The sequence below is a fragment of the Neodiprion pinetum genome, chromosome 2 (genome assembly GCF_021155775.2).
Source record: "Neodiprion pinetum isolate iyNeoPine1 chromosome 2, iyNeoPine1.2, whole genome shotgun sequence".
NCBI lineage: Eukaryota > Metazoa > Arthropoda > Insecta > Hymenoptera > Diprionidae > Neodiprion > Neodiprion pinetum.
Window position 1 is genome coordinate 5,137,616 of NC_060233.1, and position 23,742 is coordinate 5,161,357.

The following is a 23,742-nucleotide window of genomic DNA, read 5'->3' on the forward strand; positions in this document are numbered from 1 at the left end:
AATTGTATGTCTTCGAATACCGAGTTACCTTTTACACATTTACTTTTTATCATTTATGTAAACCTCTCCTTATATAATACCTGTACTTATACCTAATCAAACGTTATGACTTCCGTAATATGCAGTAACTATTGATGAGATTTGAATCATTTTTTCGTTTCTAACTCTCCCGCCTTAGAGCAGTATGAAAAAAACGAAATACTCAATAATAAGGAAAACTTTTGGATTGTAAGTGACAAACCGTTTCTATCATACTGATCTGCATCTCTCTCTCTCTCTCTCTCTTTCTATCGTGATACCTACTAAGCTTGTGAAGTTGCTCTGTTTCTTCATCATTTTATTTACATCTCGTAATTATACTGCTATGAATAATTTCAGTACAAACTAAATAGAAAAAAATTTTTAGTAATATACGTAATTGTATTTTTCAATTCTGTGTCTAGGCTGCAATATAAATAATATACGTATAAATATTATTATTTATGCTGTGTATCGGAGTATTAGAATAATCTGTATTAAATAATGTTACACCATGCGACCTACAATGTATCAAAGAAGAAGAATCGGGAAATGATTAAACAGAAAACCGTTGATATCATTTATTTTATGTTCGGTCTAGAGTACTACCAAAATATATACATATATAAAAAAAAAATATATATCCAAATGTTACATAATATGAAACGTGTTTCAATCGTTCATTCCTTTGTATCTCCACCCCGTGCCGATCAACGAACATGACCAGATGAATAAACGATTCAATACATTTACGTAGCAGTATGCGTAGAATTTTTTGTCTGCCAAGTGTTCAATTAATTTTACTCTTCATGCAAAATATACGTCGGAAATAAAAATGCTCAAATCGGGTATGTAAATTAGAACGAAATTAATCTAACGTTTTTCAGCAATCGTATGGGTATGAGAATTTCATAAATAATTATTTATTTACAAATGGCCGTGTCCCCACTCCACAACAAGATCGTGCGTCATCTTTTTCCCCTTAATTTCCCGCCCAAATTTCGTGTTGGCGTCAATCGGATGTGTATACATACTTATACAGTATAATATGACGCGTAGATTTTTTAAAAATTTTGTCGGGTAAAGAAAAGTGAAAATCGCGTTGAGTAGTATTGGGAGACGGAGCAGCGTTATCGCGAAATACATAATATTGTATCGGCAAAGCGAGCGGATCATGCGTCGGTTAGAAGTAGCAAGCCGGGAGAGGAGCCGTACGATAAGTGTGCAGAATTCTGGTTAGCCAGTCGTCCAGTTTGGGGGCAAATGCATTCGAACCACTGCGCATGTTCGGTCGCGCAGCATTTGAACTTTCGTAGTCGATTGTCGCCATATTGGCTTGTAGCTCTTACACAACGCCCTCACACGAATAATTCCGAGTTAAAAGGTAAGCGAATATTATCGGGAATAACGATTTGGAAGTGCAGTGTTAATGTGATAATCCGCGTACTAAGTGAGCGTGTGAAACTCCGTGCGGCATCGAACTATTCACGGTGAGTAGAACCCCGCAGTATTACGGTAAATGCTTCGGTCCGTTGTGGCGGAGGACGGAACGCATCCTCCTAGCTGCGCCCTCCATATTGATGACAGCGCCGACGGTGATAATTTTCTGAAATTTTTGCCGTTAATGCCCCCTGTGTCCTGAAATCCAAAGCATGATATTGTCTTAAAAGCTATCCGGCAGAATGCGCGATTTCTTATCCAACCTGCGGCCTCCCGCTGAAAGAGGATCGAAGAATTTTTTCATCGCTAACCCAATCCTGACCCTCTCCTCGCCCCGACGCCTATCGCCTACGATAATGCCGCTCTGCCCATGGCGTCCGAGTCATGCCTGCTCGCCTGTCTGACGTCCCGTTCTCTGCCTTTCCTCCTATCGCCACGCTATGCTCTTAACTACTCGCCGTTCCTCCTTTACCGCACCGATTTTCCTTTGGCCGATGCTTGACGCCGCTCGGCGTTCTCGGCTTCGCTGATCATCTGGAGCATCTATCGGTCGGAATACGGGTGTCCGAACGAATATGTCGAGGCCCCGCGTAATCGGCACGTTGTTGCGTTGCTGCGTGTGCGTATATCCGTTCCGTATTCGGTGGAATGAAATTTTTTCTTTCCCCTCTCTCTCTATTGATTTTTCCCCATCAACCCACGAATTCCCCAAATTACAACATCATGCAGCTCGCAACGCTGGCCCAGAATATTTTCACCCTAACGATGTAGGAACGTGGTGTCACGTTGCCGTTGATACGCAAATTTACCTGATTCGATACATGTTTTGTTCTTCACTGCTGCTGATTCCTTACGGAATTTTTTCCTCATCACTTTGTATTTTCGCTGCAGTGAATTTTGGTTCAGGATAAAACGTAACTATAGCTCCTGATGATTTCTTCGGACTTTGAGATCGTATATGGATGTGAAAGTTAGTCCCAACATACAATACACAGCATGAAAACGCACTGCATATTTGACACGTTTGTCCATTGATAACAGCAGATAAACATTGTAGCTGTACACACAGTAACAATTCAGGGTTGAAAAACATGCACATGTTTTGTTGGAAAATAAATTGTTCGTTCTTCTTCAAGCCATGCCAAAATAAATTACATTCCATTAATCCATTGGTGGAATTAAAAACGAAATACATGCGCAGCACTGTTCTCTGGTAATCCATTCAGAAGATGAATTGGCGGTACTTAATACGGGTTAGCCAAGACATTTGAAGTAATCTACCGACAGATTCATAGAAAGCATATTAAAATCATAAATAAAATGAACTTCTCAATTGTGTTGCAGGTGAAGAATATTGAGGACCGAGGAGCACTAGCGTATGGTTACACACGATGTCCGGTAACGTAGCTGCGATTAAGTTGGAAGAGGGGCAAGAGTCTGTCACGGAGATACAGACGTACCTCGAGACATTCAACAAAGAAATTGAGGGAGGCCAGGGCGAACAGCTTCAGCATGTACAACGTGAGCACAGCTATAAGCCTAATTTTCCCTGCTTCGGTTCAAGTTCAAATTGAAAATTTCACCAAGATTTATCCATCCCTGAATTTCTTTCTTTCGATACGATCACCTGAGAATTTTGATTTCTGATAGTGCAACAAGTTGAGGGTCTCACCGGTGGGGACGACGGTGGCACCTACTTTGTTGATCAATCTGGCCAGTACTATTATCAAGCCAGTAGCGACGACCCACCAGTTATGACTCAAGTACAAATTCAAGAAGCAGACGATGGGGAAGGTCAGAACGACGGCGAAGATGGTCAGGATGAACAGTACCACGAAATAGAAGAGCTTGAGAATGTGCAGAGTGGAGAGAATGCGAGTAAACAGGTTCGTCAGATTTCAGGCTTCAAATAAAAGGTTCAAAACTTCGTCAACTAGATGGAATAGAAACGGAATTACTATATGACCACTCATGATTACTTTTCAGACAACTGTAATCGATTTTATAATTCCATCTGCAAGAACTCAACACTTTTATTCTTTTATCAGGGTACAGTATCCACGAATGGAAATAGCCAAGTGGTTATTAACTCTGGTGACGCGTATCAAACAGTGACAATTGTGCCGTCAGATACAAACCCAGGTGAAGTTAGCTACGTGTTAATCGTGCAGCAGCCTGAATCTGAGGAAAAAGATGGTCGAACGGAAGACGTGGAAGTGGGCGAAGGTGAGGAAGGGGAACAAGATTTAACTGTTTATGACTTTGAGGACAATGAGGACAACGACGCACCTGTTGAGTCCGAAGCTGAAGATGATAAGACAAAAATAATCAAATTCATCCCTAAGAAATCACAGACCGTGACACAGGCTCACATGTGTAACTACTGCAATTACACAAGTCCCAAGCGGTGAGAAATATTCATAATTTCTCTACTTAATCTGCATATCGTTTAATGTTGAACCGCTTTAGTCGGTTTGCTATCGTTTCATATCGGCCACATGATACTAAGCCTATTTTATAAACAGATATCTCTTATCTCGCCACATGAAATCTCACTCCGAGGAAAGACCACATAAATGTAGCGTTTGTGAAAGAGGCTTTAAGACTTTGGCTTCCCTGCAGAACCACGTTAACACACATACGGGAACAAAACCTCATCACTGCAAGTTCTGCGACAGCGCTTTCACTACGTCTGGTATGATATATTTTCATAAATTTTATCACGTTTTCTTGCAAATTTGTCATGAACTGGTACAACATTTCATCTTCTTGCAATAATAATTGGTAATACTAGAATCGACATCAGTTGAATCACTTTAGAAAATTGTATGCATATTTCTAAAGCAGTCCCTGCCTGTTTGACCGTCATATCTAACTTACGATGCATTGAAGTTTATCAGCAAAAAGTGTTTATTATTTCGTAGTATTCGAAAAGAGTTTAAATATTACACAATTCAAGTCAAAATTCATGAAAACAAAGGTCTGATCTTGATCGAAACGAAGTGGAATGTTCATACTGTGTACCATGAATTGTATCTGCTCTTTGTATACTTTGTAAATGTTGTTATGCTTGTGAATTTGTGTGTATATCTGCATGTGTTGTGTGTACCGACATGTTTTTTTTTTTTTTCCTGGAGGCCTTGGACAGTTTTGGTAATCACATTTTGCTTAACACTTCTTATCCCTGTTATGCCATTCTAATGAAGCCGTGTAATAAAATGTCTCACAATATCTTTTCTTTTTTTATTTTTTATAACTTCTCCAGTTCAATTTTTCTTCCTGAACATCAACTTTGAGAAATATTGTTGTTACTAAATTACAAAACCTTATAATTTTCTAGATTAATTCGACAAAACATCCTTACTTGTTGCCAGCTGTACGTGGCTTGAAAAGTTCAATTCTATTCACAGTAACCATATGTGCTTATATAATATAGATCCCAACTCCTCGTGCATGTCTATCACCAGATATTTTGCTTTCAAGGTCCATTCCACGCTTTGAAATAAAAAAAAACCACATTATCGTTGTAGAAACTTGTACCGATAACACTTAGAAATACATCCCAGTGCGCAAAATCAGCACGTGGCTTATATCGTACTGTGCTTAAACTACCATCTTTCTAGTCTTATTCCCATTCTTGTATAAAATAATTTGAATGTGAAATAAAAAAGCTGTGAGTAAGACTGGCGATTATAGTGTGGGTCTCTATCTTTGGTTGCAGGTGAACTTGTAAGACATGTTCGGTACAGACATACCCATGAAAAGCCGCACAAATGTCATGAGTGTGATTACGCCTCGGTTGAGTTGTCCAAACTTAAACGACACATTAGGTGCCACACTGGAGAACGTCCCTATCAGGTACGTCCCTTTATTACTTTATACAATTTTCTTTTTCTTTTCATTATTCAGGGGAACTGGTTCGTCACACTCGGTACATGCACACACGCGACAAACCCCACAAATGTACCATTTGCGATTACGCTAGTGTTGAGAAGAACAAACTGCATCATCACATGCGCATTCACACGGGAGAACGTCCATACGAGGTTTTTCATCCTATAACGTTCTTTACCTCACAGTTCACCTAGTCTAATGAATGAAAAACGGATTTCTTTGCCTTTCTTTCAAGAATAGGATGGTCGAAAAGATCCTTCCTTATCACGGATTTGTGGAATGGCTTACGTATTTATTGAAAAAAATTTCAAAAATTCTAGCCAAATTTTACCAACTTAAGTTGCTTTTTTGCGAAAAATATAAATTATTAACAAAACTTGTCTGCTTCATGCAAAACAATTTGTTCTCATTGCAATTTACATAATTGAATTAGCAATTCAAAAATTCATTGTAACAGCAATTTTGAATATATTCCTGTAAATAATGATAGATCTTCATTGTTTTCATTCATATATTTTTCTTGATATAGTGTCCACATTGTACGTATGCAAGTCCAGACACCTTCAAGCTGAAACGTCATTTGCGCATTCATACGGGCGAAAAACCATACGAATGTGATATTTGCCAAGCAAGATTTACACAGTCCAACAGTTTGAAGGCTCACAAGCTAGTTCACAACGGTGAGTAGAAAAAAAATTCTTGAACCTGTTACCTTCTTCTTTTTTTTCTGTTTTCGTCTGCGACTGAGCGTTATTTAATCAGCTGTCACTTTTTTTTATTCAGTTGGAGATAAGCCCGTATTTCAATGTGAATTATGCCCAACAACGTGCGGAAGAAAAACTGACCTCAGAATTCACGTTCAAAAGTTACACACTTCTGATAAGCCGTTGAAATGCAAGAGATGTGGCAAGACATTCCCTGACAGGTGAGAATCTGATGTGTTATAACAAATCTTAATATAATCGACGGCTACTTCACTTCTTGGTACTTGATATTCAATGATGACATAAATCGCGGATTTATGTTACAGGTATAGTTACAAACTTCACAATAAAACGCATGAAGGTGAGAAATGTTACAAGTGCGACCTCTGCCCGTACGCTTCAATATCAGCTCGTCACCTTGAGAGTCACATGCTCATTCATACGGATCAAAAACCGTATCAGTGTGATCATTGCTATCAATCATTTAGGCAAAAACAATTGCTTAAACGCCACTGTAATCTATACCACAATCCTTCCTACGTACCACCACCACCTCAAGAGAAGACACATCAATGTCCAGAGTGCGAAAGACCGTTCAGGTATAAAATTATGTTATTAATCATGCGTATATACATGTATTTTTTTCTCGATTGTTAAATAAAATCATCGATACTAAATTAATTCGTCATTCTAAATTCAAAAGAACTTTTAGAATGCGGATGGTTATCGTTTTTCAATCGAGAATTAGAATGTTTACAAATCTCATTATAAATTATTAACCAACTAAAAATAATATGGCAACTGCGACTGAAGCGTGGTTGTAATAAATCTCGAATATCTTACAATTAAATACTGTTAAAATGAGTATGTGATCAATTGTTTGAAACGAATTATTAATTTTTTTCTTTACAATTAATAACATTGTTAGTCAGTAGTTAATTGACCCCTTCACTATTGCAAAACAAAAAAAAAAGTTATGAATATAGAAAGAATGAACAAATAAAAACAATGTCAAATGTCAGAGTCGTAAGTGTAGAAATTATTACGATGAAAATGTATTTGTATTTTTCTGATCAACAGCTGCAACCCGGTTATGGGTTGGAAAGTGTCTTGTTCTGGTGCTAAATACAGGTGAATATTTGCTGATAGCGAAGGGGTTCAAAGAAGTCGAATGCAATCTGATAGAATGTTAGTAGATGAATAAATCAATGTTTGATATTTGAATAGGCACAAAGGAAACCTCATACGACACATGGCTGTTCATGATCCTGAATCGTCCCTTCAAGAAAAACAACTGGCCCTTAAAATTGGACGTCAAAAGAAGATACAAATCATTGATGGCCAAAGGGTTGAAGTTATGACTGGTAAGTCGGAGTTTTTGAACCGGTAATTTGATTCATTTTACTATTCAGCCGGTTTCACACAAATGGATAAATTTCGTTAATTTCCACCCAAACTTTCTTTGAAGTATGTTGGCACAAGTTATCATTCTTCAGAACTACATTGCGTTGTTTTTAAGAGAACGGTGTCATTATGTAACTCCTTACCTTCTAAATCTGCTGTTTCTAATCTGATACCATATTCAAGAAATTTAAACGTTGAGAAATATTCTTAAAAGTTGTCCATACGATGAGAATTTTAATCTTAGACTAGAAATGGCTGATTTAAGGAGTGTGACATCGAAAAATGTAGACCCATTTTCTCAACGCTTCAACTATTCCGATTGCGTGTGGGGTATGGATTCTCTACACTAAGATTATTTTCGCAAGGATGCTTACGATATGATGAAGATCATTGACTAATCTCCATGTGTTGTGTTGCCGTGGCAGGAGACTTAGCTTCTAAACTTAAAGGTTACGATGACGAAGATGAAGAAGACGAGGATGAGATGATGGCCGTCGAAGGAAGCGACGGGCAGCAATATGTCGTCTTGGAAGTGATCCAGTTAGCAGATAATCAAGGAACTGATCAGGTATATTATTGATTGAATTAAAACAAACTTGAAATGAAATATCTGTTTCTGAAAATAATTTATACGTTTGTATAATTAATTACTTTCTTTCCTCCTAACAGATGGCTGTTGTTGCTAGCGAAGATGGAGATTTGGTGATGCAAGATCCTTTGAGTCAGGACGAAGTAGTGGGTGGAACGGAAGAAGGTGAGGAGGAAGAAGAAGAGGAAGTAGAAGAACATCAAGAAACCATCGAATTGAAACTAGAAGATAGTACCCATAATACCAGAAAATCAACACGATTGTCCGAATCATCGCAAAACGATCCAAAGCTACAAAAAGACATGGAAACCTGCTTCGGTTTTGACGAGGTAAATTGACTAACTAATTATTTCAGTTCAATGCCGCGTCAAAAAACAAAATAAATTGAATTCTTAATTTCTGAGTGACAACTTCATACTCACATTAATTGTGATCCGTTGTTTTCCCTAAATGATAATAATTTTTCACTATTTTTTCCTCGTACATAGGAAGAGGAAGAGGACGAGGAAGACGATAGCAATATTCATCTATTACAGACAATATCGTAATAAAGAAACACCGGGGGTAATGTACCTATAGATAGCTACCTACCTACTTAATAGTCAAATATTTTTCTCTTCAAATATGTTACATATAACTATACATAAGTGATAAGCAGTGACATTGCAGAGACTGTGAGAACAGATTAGATCATACACCCACAGATAAACACCCATATTATAATAATTTATAGATATGTAGTAATTTTAAGCTTTTACATTGGATAATAATTGTAATGATGACCTTATTATTAATGTTGTTATTATTTTTATTATGAAATATGAGGTACTACTTAGGTTATGCAACAATTGTAATATGTAAAGCGAGCGCGGCGAAAATGATGTTGGAACATATTTACATCGTGCTCAGTAATTCTTTTAAAGTGGATAGCAAGAAGTTAGATTTACAGTTAAATTGAATACATGTTAGCGGTACGATATACGGTATAATAGTTTGAAATTTGTTATTTCAAAACACAGGTGATTTGATGGTATTGAAAAGTGTTATATGTAAGCATTATCATCCACCATACATTGAAATTACCAATTTCATCTTGGGTACAAAAATGAAGTCTCGTCGAAAATTTGACGAACTTACAAAATTGAAACAAGTTCAATGCGCTTTGTAAATAAGTGCTCATTATGATTATGTTACCTATATTTCAAGTAAGATTTGGGCCGATAGATGTACATAAAGTACATCAAATATACAAACAAAACTTGGACAAGATATATTCTGATTCAATGGTGTATCATGTGTCTACTGGCACGATTACGTAATTGGGTTTATCTGATATCGCGACAAACGTAATTCCAATTTTCAATGCACTCACAAAAAATTTTAGATTTTCCGAATGGTCTCATATTAATTAAAACGATGATGAAATAATGGCAATGTGTTATCAAAGTAAGACAATCGATTTCCTGGTATTCACAAACGTTATCATAGAACGTACTCTATTTTTTCAGTCGTGGAAACATTATTTGAATGTTCTTCACTGTTATCTGTATCATTTTTCTGCCGAGGCTGCATCTGATATTACCACTTTCTTGTGACTAAGATGAAGTTATACCGCACAATATTTATCATATCAGGGATCACCTGACTCGCCATTACATCTACAGATTCTGTTTCATTTTTTTTCCCTTGAACCGAGTTTTAATTTTTAGGACTTCGTTCCAGGTTAAATAAGAATAAGTTCTAAAGTTTCGGTACAGTGTAAGATAAGATAAACTCAATTTATTCATATGTACAGAAACAAAATATTCAAGAAAAGGGAAAAAAAAATTGAATAAGAACAAACCCATAAACAATGTAATAACTATAGTGAATCGTAAGTAATCAGGTAGAAAAACAATTTCGTTCGATGCACGAATGTTTAGTTCATATTTCTGTTTAGATAGCACGATTTTTTCACATGCAAATTAACCTAGTGTTAAAGAAATCAAAAAAAGAATAAAAGAATATTATATTAATTCATTAAAGTTATTGCGACAGATAAAAGTATCTGATAATATTATTATCCGATCGTTTTACGTGTCGTAATTATTAATTTATGTATTTCTTCTATACTTACTATCAATAATATTATTATCAACTCGGTACAGGTTTAACAGAATCATTCATTGCCGGACGATGTAAATGTTACTTGTTCTTCTGCTCGTTACTAACAACTTATAATGTTACAAGTAGCGTGGGGAATGAAAAAACAAAATAAGATTAAAACTGATCGACACAACGCAAAAGCAAAACAAACTATGTAAAAAGTACGTACGAGTTTTTCTTACAATTATAGTAATTGTACATAATTTAGATGGCTTATTATTATTACTATTAAGATAATTATTATTGTATTCTGGTGTCACAAAATTGTACACACTTTCTTACGTTTATTCCAAAGAGAAGTGTAGTGATTTCTCAACAATACATGTTAACTAATCAATAACTGCCTGAATGATTTTGCCATTCCAATGAAAAGGCTAAGTAAATGAATGTTAAAATTGTTCATAATATTGTTCGGGTACTTTTCAATTTTCAACGCCGAAACGAAATCCAAAAACTTAATTCGGCGGCATGAAGATACTATTTCTCTGTACAATATTAGTGTACGTATTTTCCCTTAAAAATAACCGGACATCCGAATCGAATTCGCCGTCAGAACTTGTCGCTGAACACAATTTTCTCCCTCGAGAGGCTGCGAGTCGATCTCCACACGGGGTCATTGCCGGTCGGTGAGTAACCCTTGCCTGTCGAGTCTGCTCAACAGATGGAGCGACCAACGGAAGTCGCGCCGATCGTCACTCATCGTGATCCTGCACGCTGCAACGCTGATTAACGACTGGTGACCAAGACGCTTGCGACCCTCGGTTCCCCCTCCTTCGTCGCAACTATATGGCTGAAGTGCTGGAAGAGGAAGAAGGAATTGATTGATTGCAGATTTTCGAGACTTTTCAGTCCCGTTGATTACAATTAACAACTAGTTAGTCTGATCAAAATAGGTCTGAATTAAAAATATTCGGGATATTGCTGCATTCTCGTAAAACAGGGGTTTTCGACCTTCACGAACTCAAATGCGAAGTCAGTTTTGAGCTGGATAGCCGGTGTTTCGAGAAATGAGGAAAATTTGACATCTTTTGTGTTTTCCTCAAAAACTGCTATCGATAGTTGAAAAATGACTTGACCGTCGTGTAGAGCGGAAAATTCTACGTCGAATTGTGTCCTCTTTTGTCGGAGACGGAATCGGATTAATAAATTGATAAAAAAGAATTTTGGTGAAATAATTTCTTTTTTCCTAATTTGATAATCCGGCTCCGTTTCCTACATGTGAGGACATAATTCGATGCAAAATTTTTCGCTGTATACGATGGTCAAGTCATTTTTCATCTATCGATAGCAGTTTTTGAGAAAAACTAAAAAAACGTCAAATCTTTCCGTTTTCTCGAAACGTCTACTATCCAGCTCAAAAGTGACTTCAGATTCGAGTTCCTGAATGTCGATAACTAGCACACAAAAATGTAGCCATATCCCGAATATTTTTAACTCAAACCTACTTTGACTCGACTGTAATTAGCAACCAACTAAACTAACGAGCATTTGGAAATTATCACGAATCTCATTGCATTATTAGCTCAGATACGTATAACGCGAAAAAATGTTTGGCGAATGATTCTCTTATCTCTGGTGAATATATCCTGCGTTCAAGTACGCGGGGATGGAAAATGTACTAATTTACTTGTTTTCTCATTATCTGACGTAGGGGATGACGATCGAGTTAATTGCAACTTTCGACCCCTCCCGTCGGTCCAGAAAGGTGCAGATTACGTGCCCAGGTGCCGTGGGCATTAGTCTTCGCGAGACAGACGCCACCTTCTATCCCTTAGCGATATTACGGCGGCGCCACACCCACCGGATGGTCAACAACCCCAGATCCACCCTCTCTACGCTGGCTATCCGAGCTTTATTTATAGAACCAACAATGAACGGCCGGGTATCGCCGAACCCATGAAGACACGATTGACGTTGTGGAGGATCCATTGCGCCCTGGAGGACGAGGGTTGATTCGAGTGCGAGTTACGCCGCGCTTACGTAAGCAGGATTAAACTACCCTATCCGTATAATTGGGACCGAAAACTTATATCCTACATCCGCGGATAATAACCTCTGTTACACTGAGAGAAATTTCATTTGTATAGTAACTAGAAAAATTGAGTAAAACATTTCCCTAAAAATTCGAAGAAATCGTAGAAATCATCTTCACCATTGCAGCGTACACTAAACGATTAAAGTTGAACGTTCCGTATCACGTATAACAGCTGATTGTGACCGCCGAATGTTTTACCCCCGCGATATTTACATATATGCTTTTTAAACCGTGTTAGTCAGAATCGTTGTTACTATCATAGGCTTTATACCTATACTTATTAGCCTATTAACGCGTGGCTATTTTTATCCGGATTTAGAACAAAAGACCCGAGCGGTTCGTTGCGCCGTGGCCTGTTACACCGCATTGCACATGTATGCGTGTATTTATGTATGCCCATTGTACGTACGTGTAAATACGTGTAAATAGGTGTAAATACGTGATCCTATTGCGACTAGCGCGTTTAATTTACGACACCGCTGACGAAACCCTCGAGATAGACTGGCTGGCCTGCATTATGCGGAGAGAACACAATACCCTTGGATCAGTGTCGCTGTCACCTTCTCTATCGCTGATCTATTTCCTAAGGCTTAAGGTCTAGACACGCGTGTATCCGCCAGCGAATACGGAAGGGGTGACTAACGGTATCGCAACTGTATAACAACGCGTGTATCCTCGGGATTCAAGAGAACCAGCAGCAAGCAGAATTTTGATAACAAAAAAATCCTTGCTGTAGAATAATTTTTGAATACGAGGTACTGTAATTTCTTACGCAAGCACGATGTGCCGATTTTTTGGGAATTTTTCAGCAACTCAATCGCAAGTGGTTAATTTGTTTATTCGATCGTGTAAACGGTGTCCCAAAATTGACGCAAGTAATTTTGAGAGAAAACATAGGTTTTCGATTAAAAATTGTCATTCTTTTTTTTCCTTGAAATTTTCATGATCATAGCTTTTGTTTTCTATGAAAATTACTTCTTGCGTGAATTTTGTAACACCCTTTATAACATCGTTGAATTAGATTTTCGTCTATTCCTGCATAGGAGCCACGCGATGCGACGACTTCGTCACTCTTATGCAACCTATGGATAAAGCGGCAGAGCGACGTCCCGTAGTTTTTCTCTTATACCGCTGTTGCGTTATTAAAATATATTATACGATCTCATGAAGCATAAAGCCTGCACGGCATCTGCGTGGGTCGTAGATTACGGTATAACGCATCTGCGTCGTTTATGGACACAAGTCTCGCGGCGTACACTGTGCGCATTATTATATACCTCGGCTTGCACGCTGCACCGCGGTGTTTGTAACAAGCAAACTTTCGGGTATCAGGTTAAGAAGAATTCAAGCATTCGAGATAAGACGAAGATAAGCGCCCCTGCACCGCAGTCGTACTATTTTGTAATTTGCGCAACGCGGCCGCAGACTTGGGATATACTTACTTACGATACCCACGATACAATTTATTCGGTGCACTGATTGGAGGAGATATTTCTAGATTGGGTCTTTAACTATCTTCGTTTTACAATCGAACATGTAGTTCCAGCTACAAAATAAAAATTCATTACGGTCACTCGAACTATATTTTTTCGTAACACATTGGGGACAATTTCAAGTGCGAGTCAAATAAATTGTTGCCAAGGCTTCGCTTGACCGAATGAAAATGTAACAAACTGAAGAAACAGATTTAATTTTGCAATAACCATAAAATATGGCATTTAAAACTATAATCGCACCGAATACTCGTTATACCTGTACCAAATTTTCCTGTAATTTCAAAAATGTTATCGTAACGTTACTCGTTCTACCGAAATGTTCTGGCATATAACTGTAACAAACGAAACTATTCTCTTTGTATAACATGTGTCTAGGAAAAAAGAGACGCGAGTTTCACTTGCTGAACTCTGCGTTAATCATCGCGACATGTTCAGGTGCGCACCTAATAAGCAAGCCGTAGGCAGCGTAAGTAGTCCGTCATTGTCGCAGGGCGAGTAGCGGAGCACGCGGATAAATAACGAGATTATTTTCAATTAAGCGAAGTTTCAAGCTATCCTGCAAGAGTTGAGGTTGAAATGTGTCCGTTGCAGTAACTGCGGTGGGCAGGCTCGTTTGTTTCGCTATAGTGCGCACGTATGTATATATTGTATAAGTATACCTAACGCGGCGTAAAAGTTTGGCTCTATTTATCCGCTATGCGCCGACAAAGGCAGATTTTATTTCCTCGTTCCTCGCTCCGTATACGTAATATGAATACGAGAGAGTTGGTACCCTTATTCATCTGCCAGTGCCAACCTTCACTGCACTGCTATAACCTGGATGGACGTGGGAATCTCCCCTCATTCGTATACCTACAGAATGAATTCCTAACGACTGCATCGTCTGCTAAAATTTAATGCGCATGCGCTACGATCTGAGAACGGCTGCTTGCCAGGGTGACCAACTCCCGCGCTTTGTGTAACCTCAAAAATTTTCACAGCTGTCGTTGGCGCGTGTGCTCAATTACCAATTGTAAAAATTTTTGATGCTACACAAGTCGCGGCGCACCGTCGCTCAAATTTATGATGGTTGGTAGTCCTGGCTAACAACCGCTCTCGGATTGTAGCGCATGCGCTCCAGTGTTGCCAACACGTGACTGTGTAGTACATGTAGTACCATAATTTGGCCATTTCACAATTTATATTAGAGTTTGTACCGTAATTTCGGAAATATAATATATTTGTTTATTCATTTTTTTCTCCTTCAAAGAGCAACTATGATGAGTATTGTTCGATGTTTTATTCAAATGAATACGTGTTCGAAGACAAAAAATTATGAATATCATCCACTCGTTATCTTGCTCTCCTTCCCTAGTATGATTTGTACCATGAAAATACTATGATTTTACGGCCCTGATTCCATAATAAAATAAAATAATTTTGGCAACGCTGATGCGCATCAAATTTTAGCAGACGACGGCCTATGCAGTGGTTAAGAATTCACTGTCTATATTATATACCTCCTCTTTCTTGTACATACACACAAAATCTAGATATCTTCCTGCAGACCTGTGAATTATATGTTTATTTTAAAAGATTTCGGTAAATGTATGTACAGCGATATATTTTTTTTACTTCGACAGTCTTACGTTCGATCCAAATTGTATTTAAGATCATGATCGACGGAAAAACACCGTCTTTAAAACTTTCATCTCTGCATGAAATATGGAATACTAAATAGCACCTACTTCGAAGATTTTCAATTCTTCTCGTGCACCGTCTGCAAGGCGTGTCTTATAGGTACATAACCTATGTAAATTTGTGAGCGATACGTGACCAAGTATATTCATATAATGCACGGGAAGTTCGTTCTCACGTTTATACATAATACCTAGTGAGGAAATATCGATCAACATTTCGCAATCAGCCACCGTATGTATAAATCATAATTATATACCTACCGGTTTATAGCTACATAAGCTTCGAGTCAATAACCATTAAAGCGAGCATCTGCAGCAGCGGCTGCACTTTACTGTGGGGCAGAAATGTGACGAGCTGCAGGGGAAGATAATGGCGAGCTAATTGCCTCCTAGTCATCGTCGTTCACCGCGTTGTTCTACAGGTAATATTGAAATTAGGAGATGATCCGGAGACGTAATAAACGGACGGTAAAAAAATTCCCTCCTATTCAACATAATTTATGCATTAAAATGCACGTCGCGTATATACATACAGGGTGAGGAAAAAGTATGGAAACCCGTAGAAATCTCACGGGGTTCGGTGAAAAAAAAATTGACAACGTTAAATCTCAGATAATTTTAAACAAGGAATTCAATAGTGACTTTTGATTTGACTTTGAACCTCATCTTCAAGGTCATTTTCAGATTAATTTTCATTTTCCAACGCTCGTTTTTCGTGCCAGAAGCGGTAAGAGCGGGAAATTTGGATTCTGGTACCAAAAATGGGATTTCCGAGTGAAAAATCAAAGTTTATCTCAAAACGACATTAGGTTCAAAGTCAAATCAAAGGTCACCGTTGAATCCCGTGTTAAAAATTACTCAAGATCTAACCTTGATCATCTTTTCTTCTCACCGAACCCTGCGAGATTTCTATGGGTTTCCATAATTTTTCCTTGCACTGTACACGTATGAATTAGGTATAGACGGCCGCAGTATGCATGCGCACACCTTTGTTCACCGTCGAGTGTAAAATGTGTCATGAAACACGTAAGTATTTCTTTCCTAACATCGCCGAGCCACGCGGAGTCTGCTGCGGCTCTAGTGCGAATGAGTCATTCCTTTTTCTTTTCTTTTTTTAAACCTTTTGCAATACGCGACCGGATCTTGCATCGCGTGTCGCTGGTTATACAATCTATACCGAAAATAATCGGCAAGCTTGTTATGGGATTTCTTATTTATATGTATACAGAGTGAATTCCTAAGGACTTTACGGTCAGTCGTTTGCTAAAATTTAATGCGCATGCGCTTATAGAATCCGGGAGCAGCTGTTTGCCAGGGTGACCAACCCTCATAAATGTAACCTTAAAAATTTTGACCATTATCGCTAGTACTTGCGATCGATTCGCTACTGTGGAAAATTTTTGTGGTTGGTAACCTTGGCAAACAGCCGCTATCGGATTGTAGCGCATGCGCATTCAATATTAGCGGATGTCGGACCATGCAGTCTTTAGGAACTCACTCTGCGTAACGTTAATACATCATACAATATTCCATATACGTATATCGCAATATAGTTTCTTTTCAATTCTGCAACTGAGAAAATTCTCAGGCGTTTTCGGTTTATTCCTGAATTAGACGATAAACATTTCACGTTTATTACTTGATTTTGTTTCAGTTTTACTTATACGTTATTTTCATTTTTATTCTTTTAATTTAAGCGGATCTTGTGTTTTCTCGTTTTATTCGCTAAATTGCGATAATCGTTTATCTTAATTTCGTACCTGCATTACGTATGTACGTAAAATCGTACGTAAAATCAAATTTTGGAAAGAGCAAACGCCCAGCTGCCGGCGGCTTGCAACGTACTAGGTGTTTAATATTAAATAGCGAGCGCGATCTCGGCTCGGACCGGACGGACCGCATTAATGTTTAATAAATTCAAGCCCCTCTGATCGAAGTTCTTGGCTCCGGATAGAAGTCCCCGCGGTATCGTGGTCGTGGTGCGGGAAAAAAGGGAGTCGATTAAACCGATTCACTCTCTCTCTCTCTCTCTGCCTCTTATACCGCACTTCGAAGCACACGTATACAAACCGCAATACTGACAAATTTTTTTTCATTAAATATACGTCATGCAGTACGCGCGTAGCGTGATATATATATATATATATATATACGTCACAGACGCGATTATCTACAATTTATAGTTTGCAAAAGTCAAGGACGCGCGTTTCTCGTTTCGCGTTTGCATATTGCACCTATAACGCGTGACAGATGTTACACCTGATATGTATAGATCCCAGGCAACGAACACGTTACAATTGTAGCGCTGACAAATGATACCAATTATTTTTATTCCTACACTTCTATTTCGTGACAGCCGACCGGGCTTTCTATAGCTCATTTGTAACTTATGCAAATTTTCGTCGACGTACCTCATTTTGCAATTCATTCTTCGTAAGAGAACAAGTTGCATGTTGAACCAAATCTTTCGGAGAAAAAAAATCATGCATTCTGCACATATCGACATGCATACATACATGTTCTACATATAGGTATATAAAAATTTGTCATTAATTCATTTGCAGATTTTCTTTTCTCGGCGAATGAAATTCGATACGAAATGCGAAGAAATAACAGAACCCTCTTGCAGGTTTCCGTCCCTGCATTGCTGCAGCGTGGACTTTTTTTTTTTCTTTATTTCCCCGGTTCCACGTACAGCTCTGCAGTATAAGTATAAATGTCTGTAGTAGGGTCAGGATTGCCTGACTCGCCGCTTAACTTATGAACGAACCGTCGAATGAACGAACGAGAAGCCGAGGAAGGAAGGAAGGGCAAGGTGCGGTGGACACGTGAAAGAGGCAAGAAATGCATCGGTGCAGACACCCGCTAGACCCAAAGTCCCGGTGAGCCTTAATAATCCACCGGGCGTAGCGAATCGTGAAAGAGGCCCGTTCATCCAGCACAATTTTATCCGCTGCCCTTTGGGACCGACAGCCGCGGCCGGGTGAATCGAAGGAACTTGAAACGATATAATAATTGTATAAGTTGTCTGCGTAACTTCTTTGCAAATGTCTTTGCAAATTTTGATAAAAATCGTTGGTGTGTTTTAGAACTGAAGGAAAAATTCCAAAAAATCACTAATCGAATCGGAGCGTGAAAATTTTCATTTCGGAAATCAAATGTTTTTTCTTTCATGTTTCTTAAAATTCAATTTAGGTGCTTCTGAGATGGGTTTAACAATATCATAGGATAAAGACGACTGATTAAACAAAATTTGAACATTTCTTTGCAAGCCTTCCAGGTGTCGTACCAACGTAGATAAAATGCTTGGTGAAATCAAATAATGTCACGGTCAACCGTTTGCCGAGTTGGCGTAGAATGCCCCATGCGTAAAGGTAATACACATGTGAGTTAATTCTTCCGATCGTTTACACGTTATCGCAATACGATATTGTAGATTTTACAGTAACTTAAACCCCCGATGCACAGGCAGATATTGTACAAGCTCACAATTTATATAATATATTACAACAACTTATATCGTCAGGGATAAATTTATAGGTACACATATATACATACCTATATAATACGTTACGGCGAAGGTGGAGCTAGCAGAGGCAGATAAACAGATATATGTATATGTATAATGTATATATATGTATATATATATATATCTATATAATATATAAGAGTCCGCGGCAGCAGGAAGGTATAATTTATTAATGATATGTTATTTTTTGGGCGTGCCTTTAACCGGGAGGAGAAAAAGTTCGGTAGAGCTGCATGTACGTGCAGTAGACGTGCCGAAGTGCGGGATATGCACCCTGCTCCGTGGGCACCTCGTTCGTTCAGGGAACTCGAGGTCCTTACCTGTTGAATCCCCGGGACCGAGGACCGAGCCGGTGCCCGTCTCTGACCCGGGATACAGTTTAGTCACGTAAGACGAAATCCCATCGAGACGGACCTGTTTTTTTTTTTAGTTTTTTTCTATTTTTTTTCCCACCCCTGCAGGGCCGATGCCTTTCATCCCCGTAGCGGGGTCGCGTCTCCACACTTTGCCCCTTTTCTCATCCCAGGAATTATTATATTCAAAGCTTTTTCACTCCGCGGGGATGCCGGCGAAATGCTTTACTTATGCACGATAATACTGCTCAAAGGGTAGGTTGACGCATACGAAATTTATTGGGGTATCCTTCTTATCTTGAAATTGATTGTATGCGTGTAGCAACGGGACTCCTGCAGTTATGAAAAACTAGGTAAAATATCCTCAAATTTTACTCTTTTCCTGGAAATTTTATTCAGACATTTTCCTACTCAATCGCAGCAGTATTGTTCAGAGATCTAGGATATAATAGATAACAGTTTCGTATTGGTCGTTTTGTTTATTATACAGTATCAAAGATGATTACAATCACAATATGCAAGTCAGCCTCCTTCGCGTATTATATAATACATCTGTTTTATTTAATTTTATTCCTGAAGAATTAGAAACTTTATATCGGTATTATATGTTATATATCATACGTGTATACCTTATATACGTGTAATTTTGAAATTCTCGGAAGTTGATTGCTTAATTAAAAACGAAACACTTCCTTAATTGCGGAGAAATTGCTCGGTTGTTTCGTTGAATGAAACTTAATCGTATAATCCTGAAGATAGACCTTTCCATTAAACCTATACAACTCTGTGTAAGTACACCAACTTGTACGGGCGTTTGTATGTAAAATTTATTTCACGGAAGAAGTATATATAATATACCAACATCGTACAAATCCGGGACTAATAAAAAATTTCCCATCCGTTCTGCGCGGATAGAGGTATGAGATACGGAATATATAATATATAGATTGTAATGAATAATGAGAATAAACACAGTTTTATTAATTGATTAAAACTAAGATTCAAGGAGAGGAGGTATCCTATTCGCTATGTAAAAAAAAGAACACCTGAAATTGCAATTTTTCGATAGCACTACTTTCTTTTTATAATCCTTGGAGGGATATCATTATTATTAGTATAAATCCAGAGCCTAGACAAGTAATTGATACATCCAGCCAGTTGTAGAGAATTAAATTTCCCACAAGTTTGGTTATGACCATTTTTAGTCAAATGTTGAAAATGGGCGGGTTCTTTGACAAAAAAAAAATCCCCAATAAATGAAGCCAATACCGAATTTGGTGAAAATGTTGAATTTCGACTGGTAACGAACCCGGAAAAATTACAAAAGTAAAATAGCGGAACGGAAAAATGCAATTTCAAACGTAGACTGTACGTATGTTTCAATGGGCGAGTTATTTGACACAAACAAATTCTCCCATAAATCCAAGATGGCGGTTGAAGCCAATACCGAATTTGTTGAAAACTTTGAATTTAGACTACCAATAACGACCGCCCAAAAGATGAGAAGAATAAAATAGCGGAGCGGAAAAATAGCAATTTCAAACGTATATCCCGACCGGACTGTAGAGCCGATCGTCGAGAAGAGTTGGCATGCGCGCGTTTCCGCCGTGCATTTTCTTATCCCCGATCCGCGGGTGAGACTCGGACTCGCGATTAGTGAGAACAGTCGAGTCCCTTTATTCTTTGCTCCGCGTGGTGCGCGAAGAGGCATTGTTTCAGCACCCACGCGATGCCGCGACGCAGGCTACACTCTAACAGACGTTTCAGTACTCGGTGGTGGAAGAAGAACAATCGTCGCTGGATGGGCGGATGGTGAGCTCGCCTCGGCCCTGCGGACACTCTAACAATCAGGTAGCGTCGGCGCCGGTCGTCGAAGCGAAGATAGATGCGGCAAACAGACACGCCTGTAAAGCCACGCGGAGTTATAGTCGAGTCGCGAGTCTCTTATGTCGCGTGTTTAGTCATTACCCGGCAGCCACCGCCGCCAGTCGCCGTCGAGCGCGATTCCTTGATTCCTTCCTCAAAACAAAGGAAGAACGGATCTTGCCTGATCGGTAAAAACGCCACGGTCGTCATCCGTGTCACATCGTCAGCTCGCAGTCTGACAAACAGAATTTGTCGAACCATAATCCGAAATCTGAAAACGGAAAAGCCCGCGTCGGGTCAATCGTCGCGAATCGAATCACCGGGGGATTCCGAAATCGCGAACTAACCCCGCAGATTAAAGTTCGACGCCTGTCGCAGTCGATTCTCTCCTGCCGCTCTTAGCATCGTCCTGAAGTTTGCCGCGTTCGAAAAATCGTCAACCGGCGTTTAAGCCGCCCGCCTCGAGTCCCGGCGACAGTTGAGCGTCGGGTTCGGCCGATCGCGGAGTGTTTCGCGTCTGTTCCTTTCCCTCGATAATCGTATCGCGTTTCGGGGGAGTTTTTTTCTCTTGTTTAAACGTTATTATCGTATCACAGTTTTCGTTGTTGTTGTTGTTATAATAGTTTCTTCTTTCTTTTCCATTTGAGACGTTGATAATTCGAACAAATCTTTGTAGTTCGTTCGTTCAGTGTTTTGTGATTGTTTGGAAGGTTTTTTTTGCCGTGTTATAAATGCGTCAGAGGGGGGGAGGACGAGGAAAAACAAAGACAATATCCTCCCCGCTTGTGTTTGCTGTTTATTTCCGACGACGATGCAGAGATCATCGAGTAGTTTGCGTTGGTGCGGGTAACGTAGACGCTAATTGAGGAATTGACATTTGTCTCTCGCGTCGAATAGTTGCTCTCACTAATTCTACCTGCACATGATACGTATCTGACCGTCTGTTGCGTAACACATACGAGATCGGATTCGTCCACGGTTGATGGAAGTTACGAAACTGTGATGAATTAACGTCATTTATGACTAATTCACAAGTTGCAGAATCGAAACGCGTCGCGCGGCGTGTTAATATTGTGCGTGGCTATGCTCTTTGCCAAATCTACGCTTAATGCGTTAAAATTATACGACGTGCGTGCTGTGATGTTTGTAATCAAATGTGCATTTTTCAAGTTTACAAAGTGAAATTTTTGTTATTATTATTCTTACTCGTCCTCGAGCAATAACTCGCCTCGTCGTCATGGCATACGTACTTTGGAGAGTCTTCATGAAAAAGTACACCAAGGTCCGATTGGGAATTAGGAATCTACCGGTGAGTTTTCAGTTTAACGATATTATGCAATATTTAACGAGACAATTTGTACGTTGTCTTGTCTACAAGCGATCAAATACTAAACGCGATATCAGCTGTTAGATAATTGTTGATTCAGATCCTGCTGAAGTTAGTAACGTTATTCTAACGATTCATGCTGAGGAAAAACCGTTGATTCGTAATTTTTGAATCGTTCCAAAATTCAGTCAACCGTAATAGAACGAAATAAACTCGTATTTTGCAATCCTAGTTCCTTCGAAATCTTTATAAAAATAAGAAAATTGTAATCTTTTCTCAACCTTTCGTTACGATAACTTCAAACTCGTTAATTCGCAGAGGGTGGTAAAAAATACATAATAGTCTTTCCTTTTTTTAATCGTTATTCATTCGTCTCTACGAATGAATATGTATATTATCTAGATCATAAAAAAAGTTATTCCAGTAAAAGCTTATATATATATCTATAAATTAGGTTGGTCCATAAAAATATGCAATTCTTTTTTTCTACACAAATGTCCCATACATATTTTCGTAGGGAGTTTAATGCTCCGCAAAAAAGGTCTCTTATAATTTTTTGTTAGTTAAACTCTTTCAAAAGTTATTCAAGGTCAAAGTTGAAACTCTGAAAAAATTCACTTCTTTTCGAGTTTAACAGCGAAAATTCTAGACTCATCACATTTTTTTTAGTAAATCATTTTGACCGCTATAAAATCATGTCATTCGGTTAATTTTCAATTTGAGCAAATTTATTTTGTAATTATTACAGGTAATAATATGTAATATATGTAATTGTAAAAATGATTTTACAGTGGTTGAAATACTTTATAAAAAAAACCCACAATATTGTGTGAGAAGCTTAGTATTATAATATATATATATATATATATATATGTGTGTATCGAATTGTGAAAGTATGTATACGTATGAGAAATCGTTCAACACCGATTTTCGGTTTATTAGTGCGCACTTCTTCGTAATATTCAATTTCACTTTTCATTCGCTAGTAGAGGTCGATTTCTTTCTCCCCTTTTATATTCAGAGTCCGTGGTCGATGTTGTTGATAGTTTTTTTTTTTTTTTGCTACCGTAGCTTCTTCACTTTCGTTGAAAAAATTTTCTTTTTCCTTGATCTGATTACGATTATACTACGGTTGGTATTTAAATATGTAGGTACGTATTCGTCACGCACAATTATTCATCGATTCTTTACGGCGGATTGAGGAGATGCATAAAAAACGAACGAGACGTATTGTTATAAATAAACTGGGACAAAAAAAGGCCT

The 23,742-nt window shown here is 38.5% G+C and overlaps 2 protein-coding genes and 1 long non-coding RNA gene across 14 annotated transcripts in view; 2 read left to right on the forward strand and 1 right to left on the reverse strand.

Moving 5' to 3' along the window:
* Positions 1-165: 165 nt before the first annotated feature.
* LOC138190413 (uncharacterized) lies at positions 166-2,071 on the reverse strand. The gene is made up of 2 exons (XR_011176319.1): positions 1,722-2,071; positions 166-1,656 (listed from the first exon to the last, which is right to left on the reverse strand). It is a non-coding gene; the product is annotated as an uncharacterized lncRNA (long non-coding RNA).
* On the forward strand, positions 1,339-10,397 carry LOC124213095 (transcriptional repressor CTCFL). 12 transcript variants are annotated; one of them, XM_046613959.2, is made up of 14 exons: positions 1,339-1,402; positions 2,803-2,979; positions 3,109-3,344; positions 3,507-3,865; positions 3,984-4,153; positions 5,180-5,316; positions 5,882-6,032; positions 6,136-6,277; positions 6,383-6,655; positions 7,137-7,187; positions 7,284-7,420; positions 7,886-8,028; positions 8,130-8,378; positions 8,538-10,397. In XM_046613959.2, exons 2-14 carry the CDS (start codon positions 2,850-2,852, stop codon positions 8,595-8,597), a joined length of 2,238 nt encoding a protein of 745 aa, XP_046469915.1. In that variant the 5' UTR covers positions 1,339-1,402; positions 2,803-2,849; the 3' UTR covers positions 8,598-10,397. The 12 variants fall into 12 exon arrangements, with proteins under 12 accessions (XP_046469915.1, XP_046469919.1, XP_046469914.1 ...); XM_046613963.2 differs by lacking the exon at positions 5,180-5,316 and adding an exon at positions 5,368-5,504 and having other exon boundaries at positions 1,350-1,508; XM_046613958.2 differs by having other exon boundaries at positions 1,352-1,613.
* Positions 10,398-21,287: 10,890 nt separating this feature from the next.
* The window catches only part of LOC124213094 (pleckstrin homology domain-containing family G member 4B), a 192,966-nt gene continuing 190,511 nt past the window's right edge, over positions 21,288-23,742 (forward strand). Inside the window, exon 1 of the mRNA XM_046613956.2 lies at positions 21,288-22,461. Within this exon, the coding sequence (XP_046469912.1) occupies positions 22,390-22,461 (72 nt within the window). The 5' untranslated portion in view covers positions 21,288-22,389. The remainder of the gene's footprint in view (positions 22,462-23,742) is intronic.

Bases quoted from the DNA above. Each gene is read 5' to 3' on its own strand.
- LOC124213095 (XM_046613959.2), top strand. From the start codon at position 2,850: ATGTCCGGTAACGTAGCTGCGATTAAGTTGGAAGAGGGGCAAGAGTCT. The intron at 6,278-6,382 runs GTGAGAATCTGA...TTTATGTTACAG, and splicing joins GGCAAGACATTCCCTGACAG to GTATAGTTACAAACTTCACA. The intron at 7,188-7,283 runs GTGAATATTTGC...ATATTTGAATAG, and splicing joins TGTTCTGGTGCTAAATACAG to GCACAAAGGAAACCTCATAC.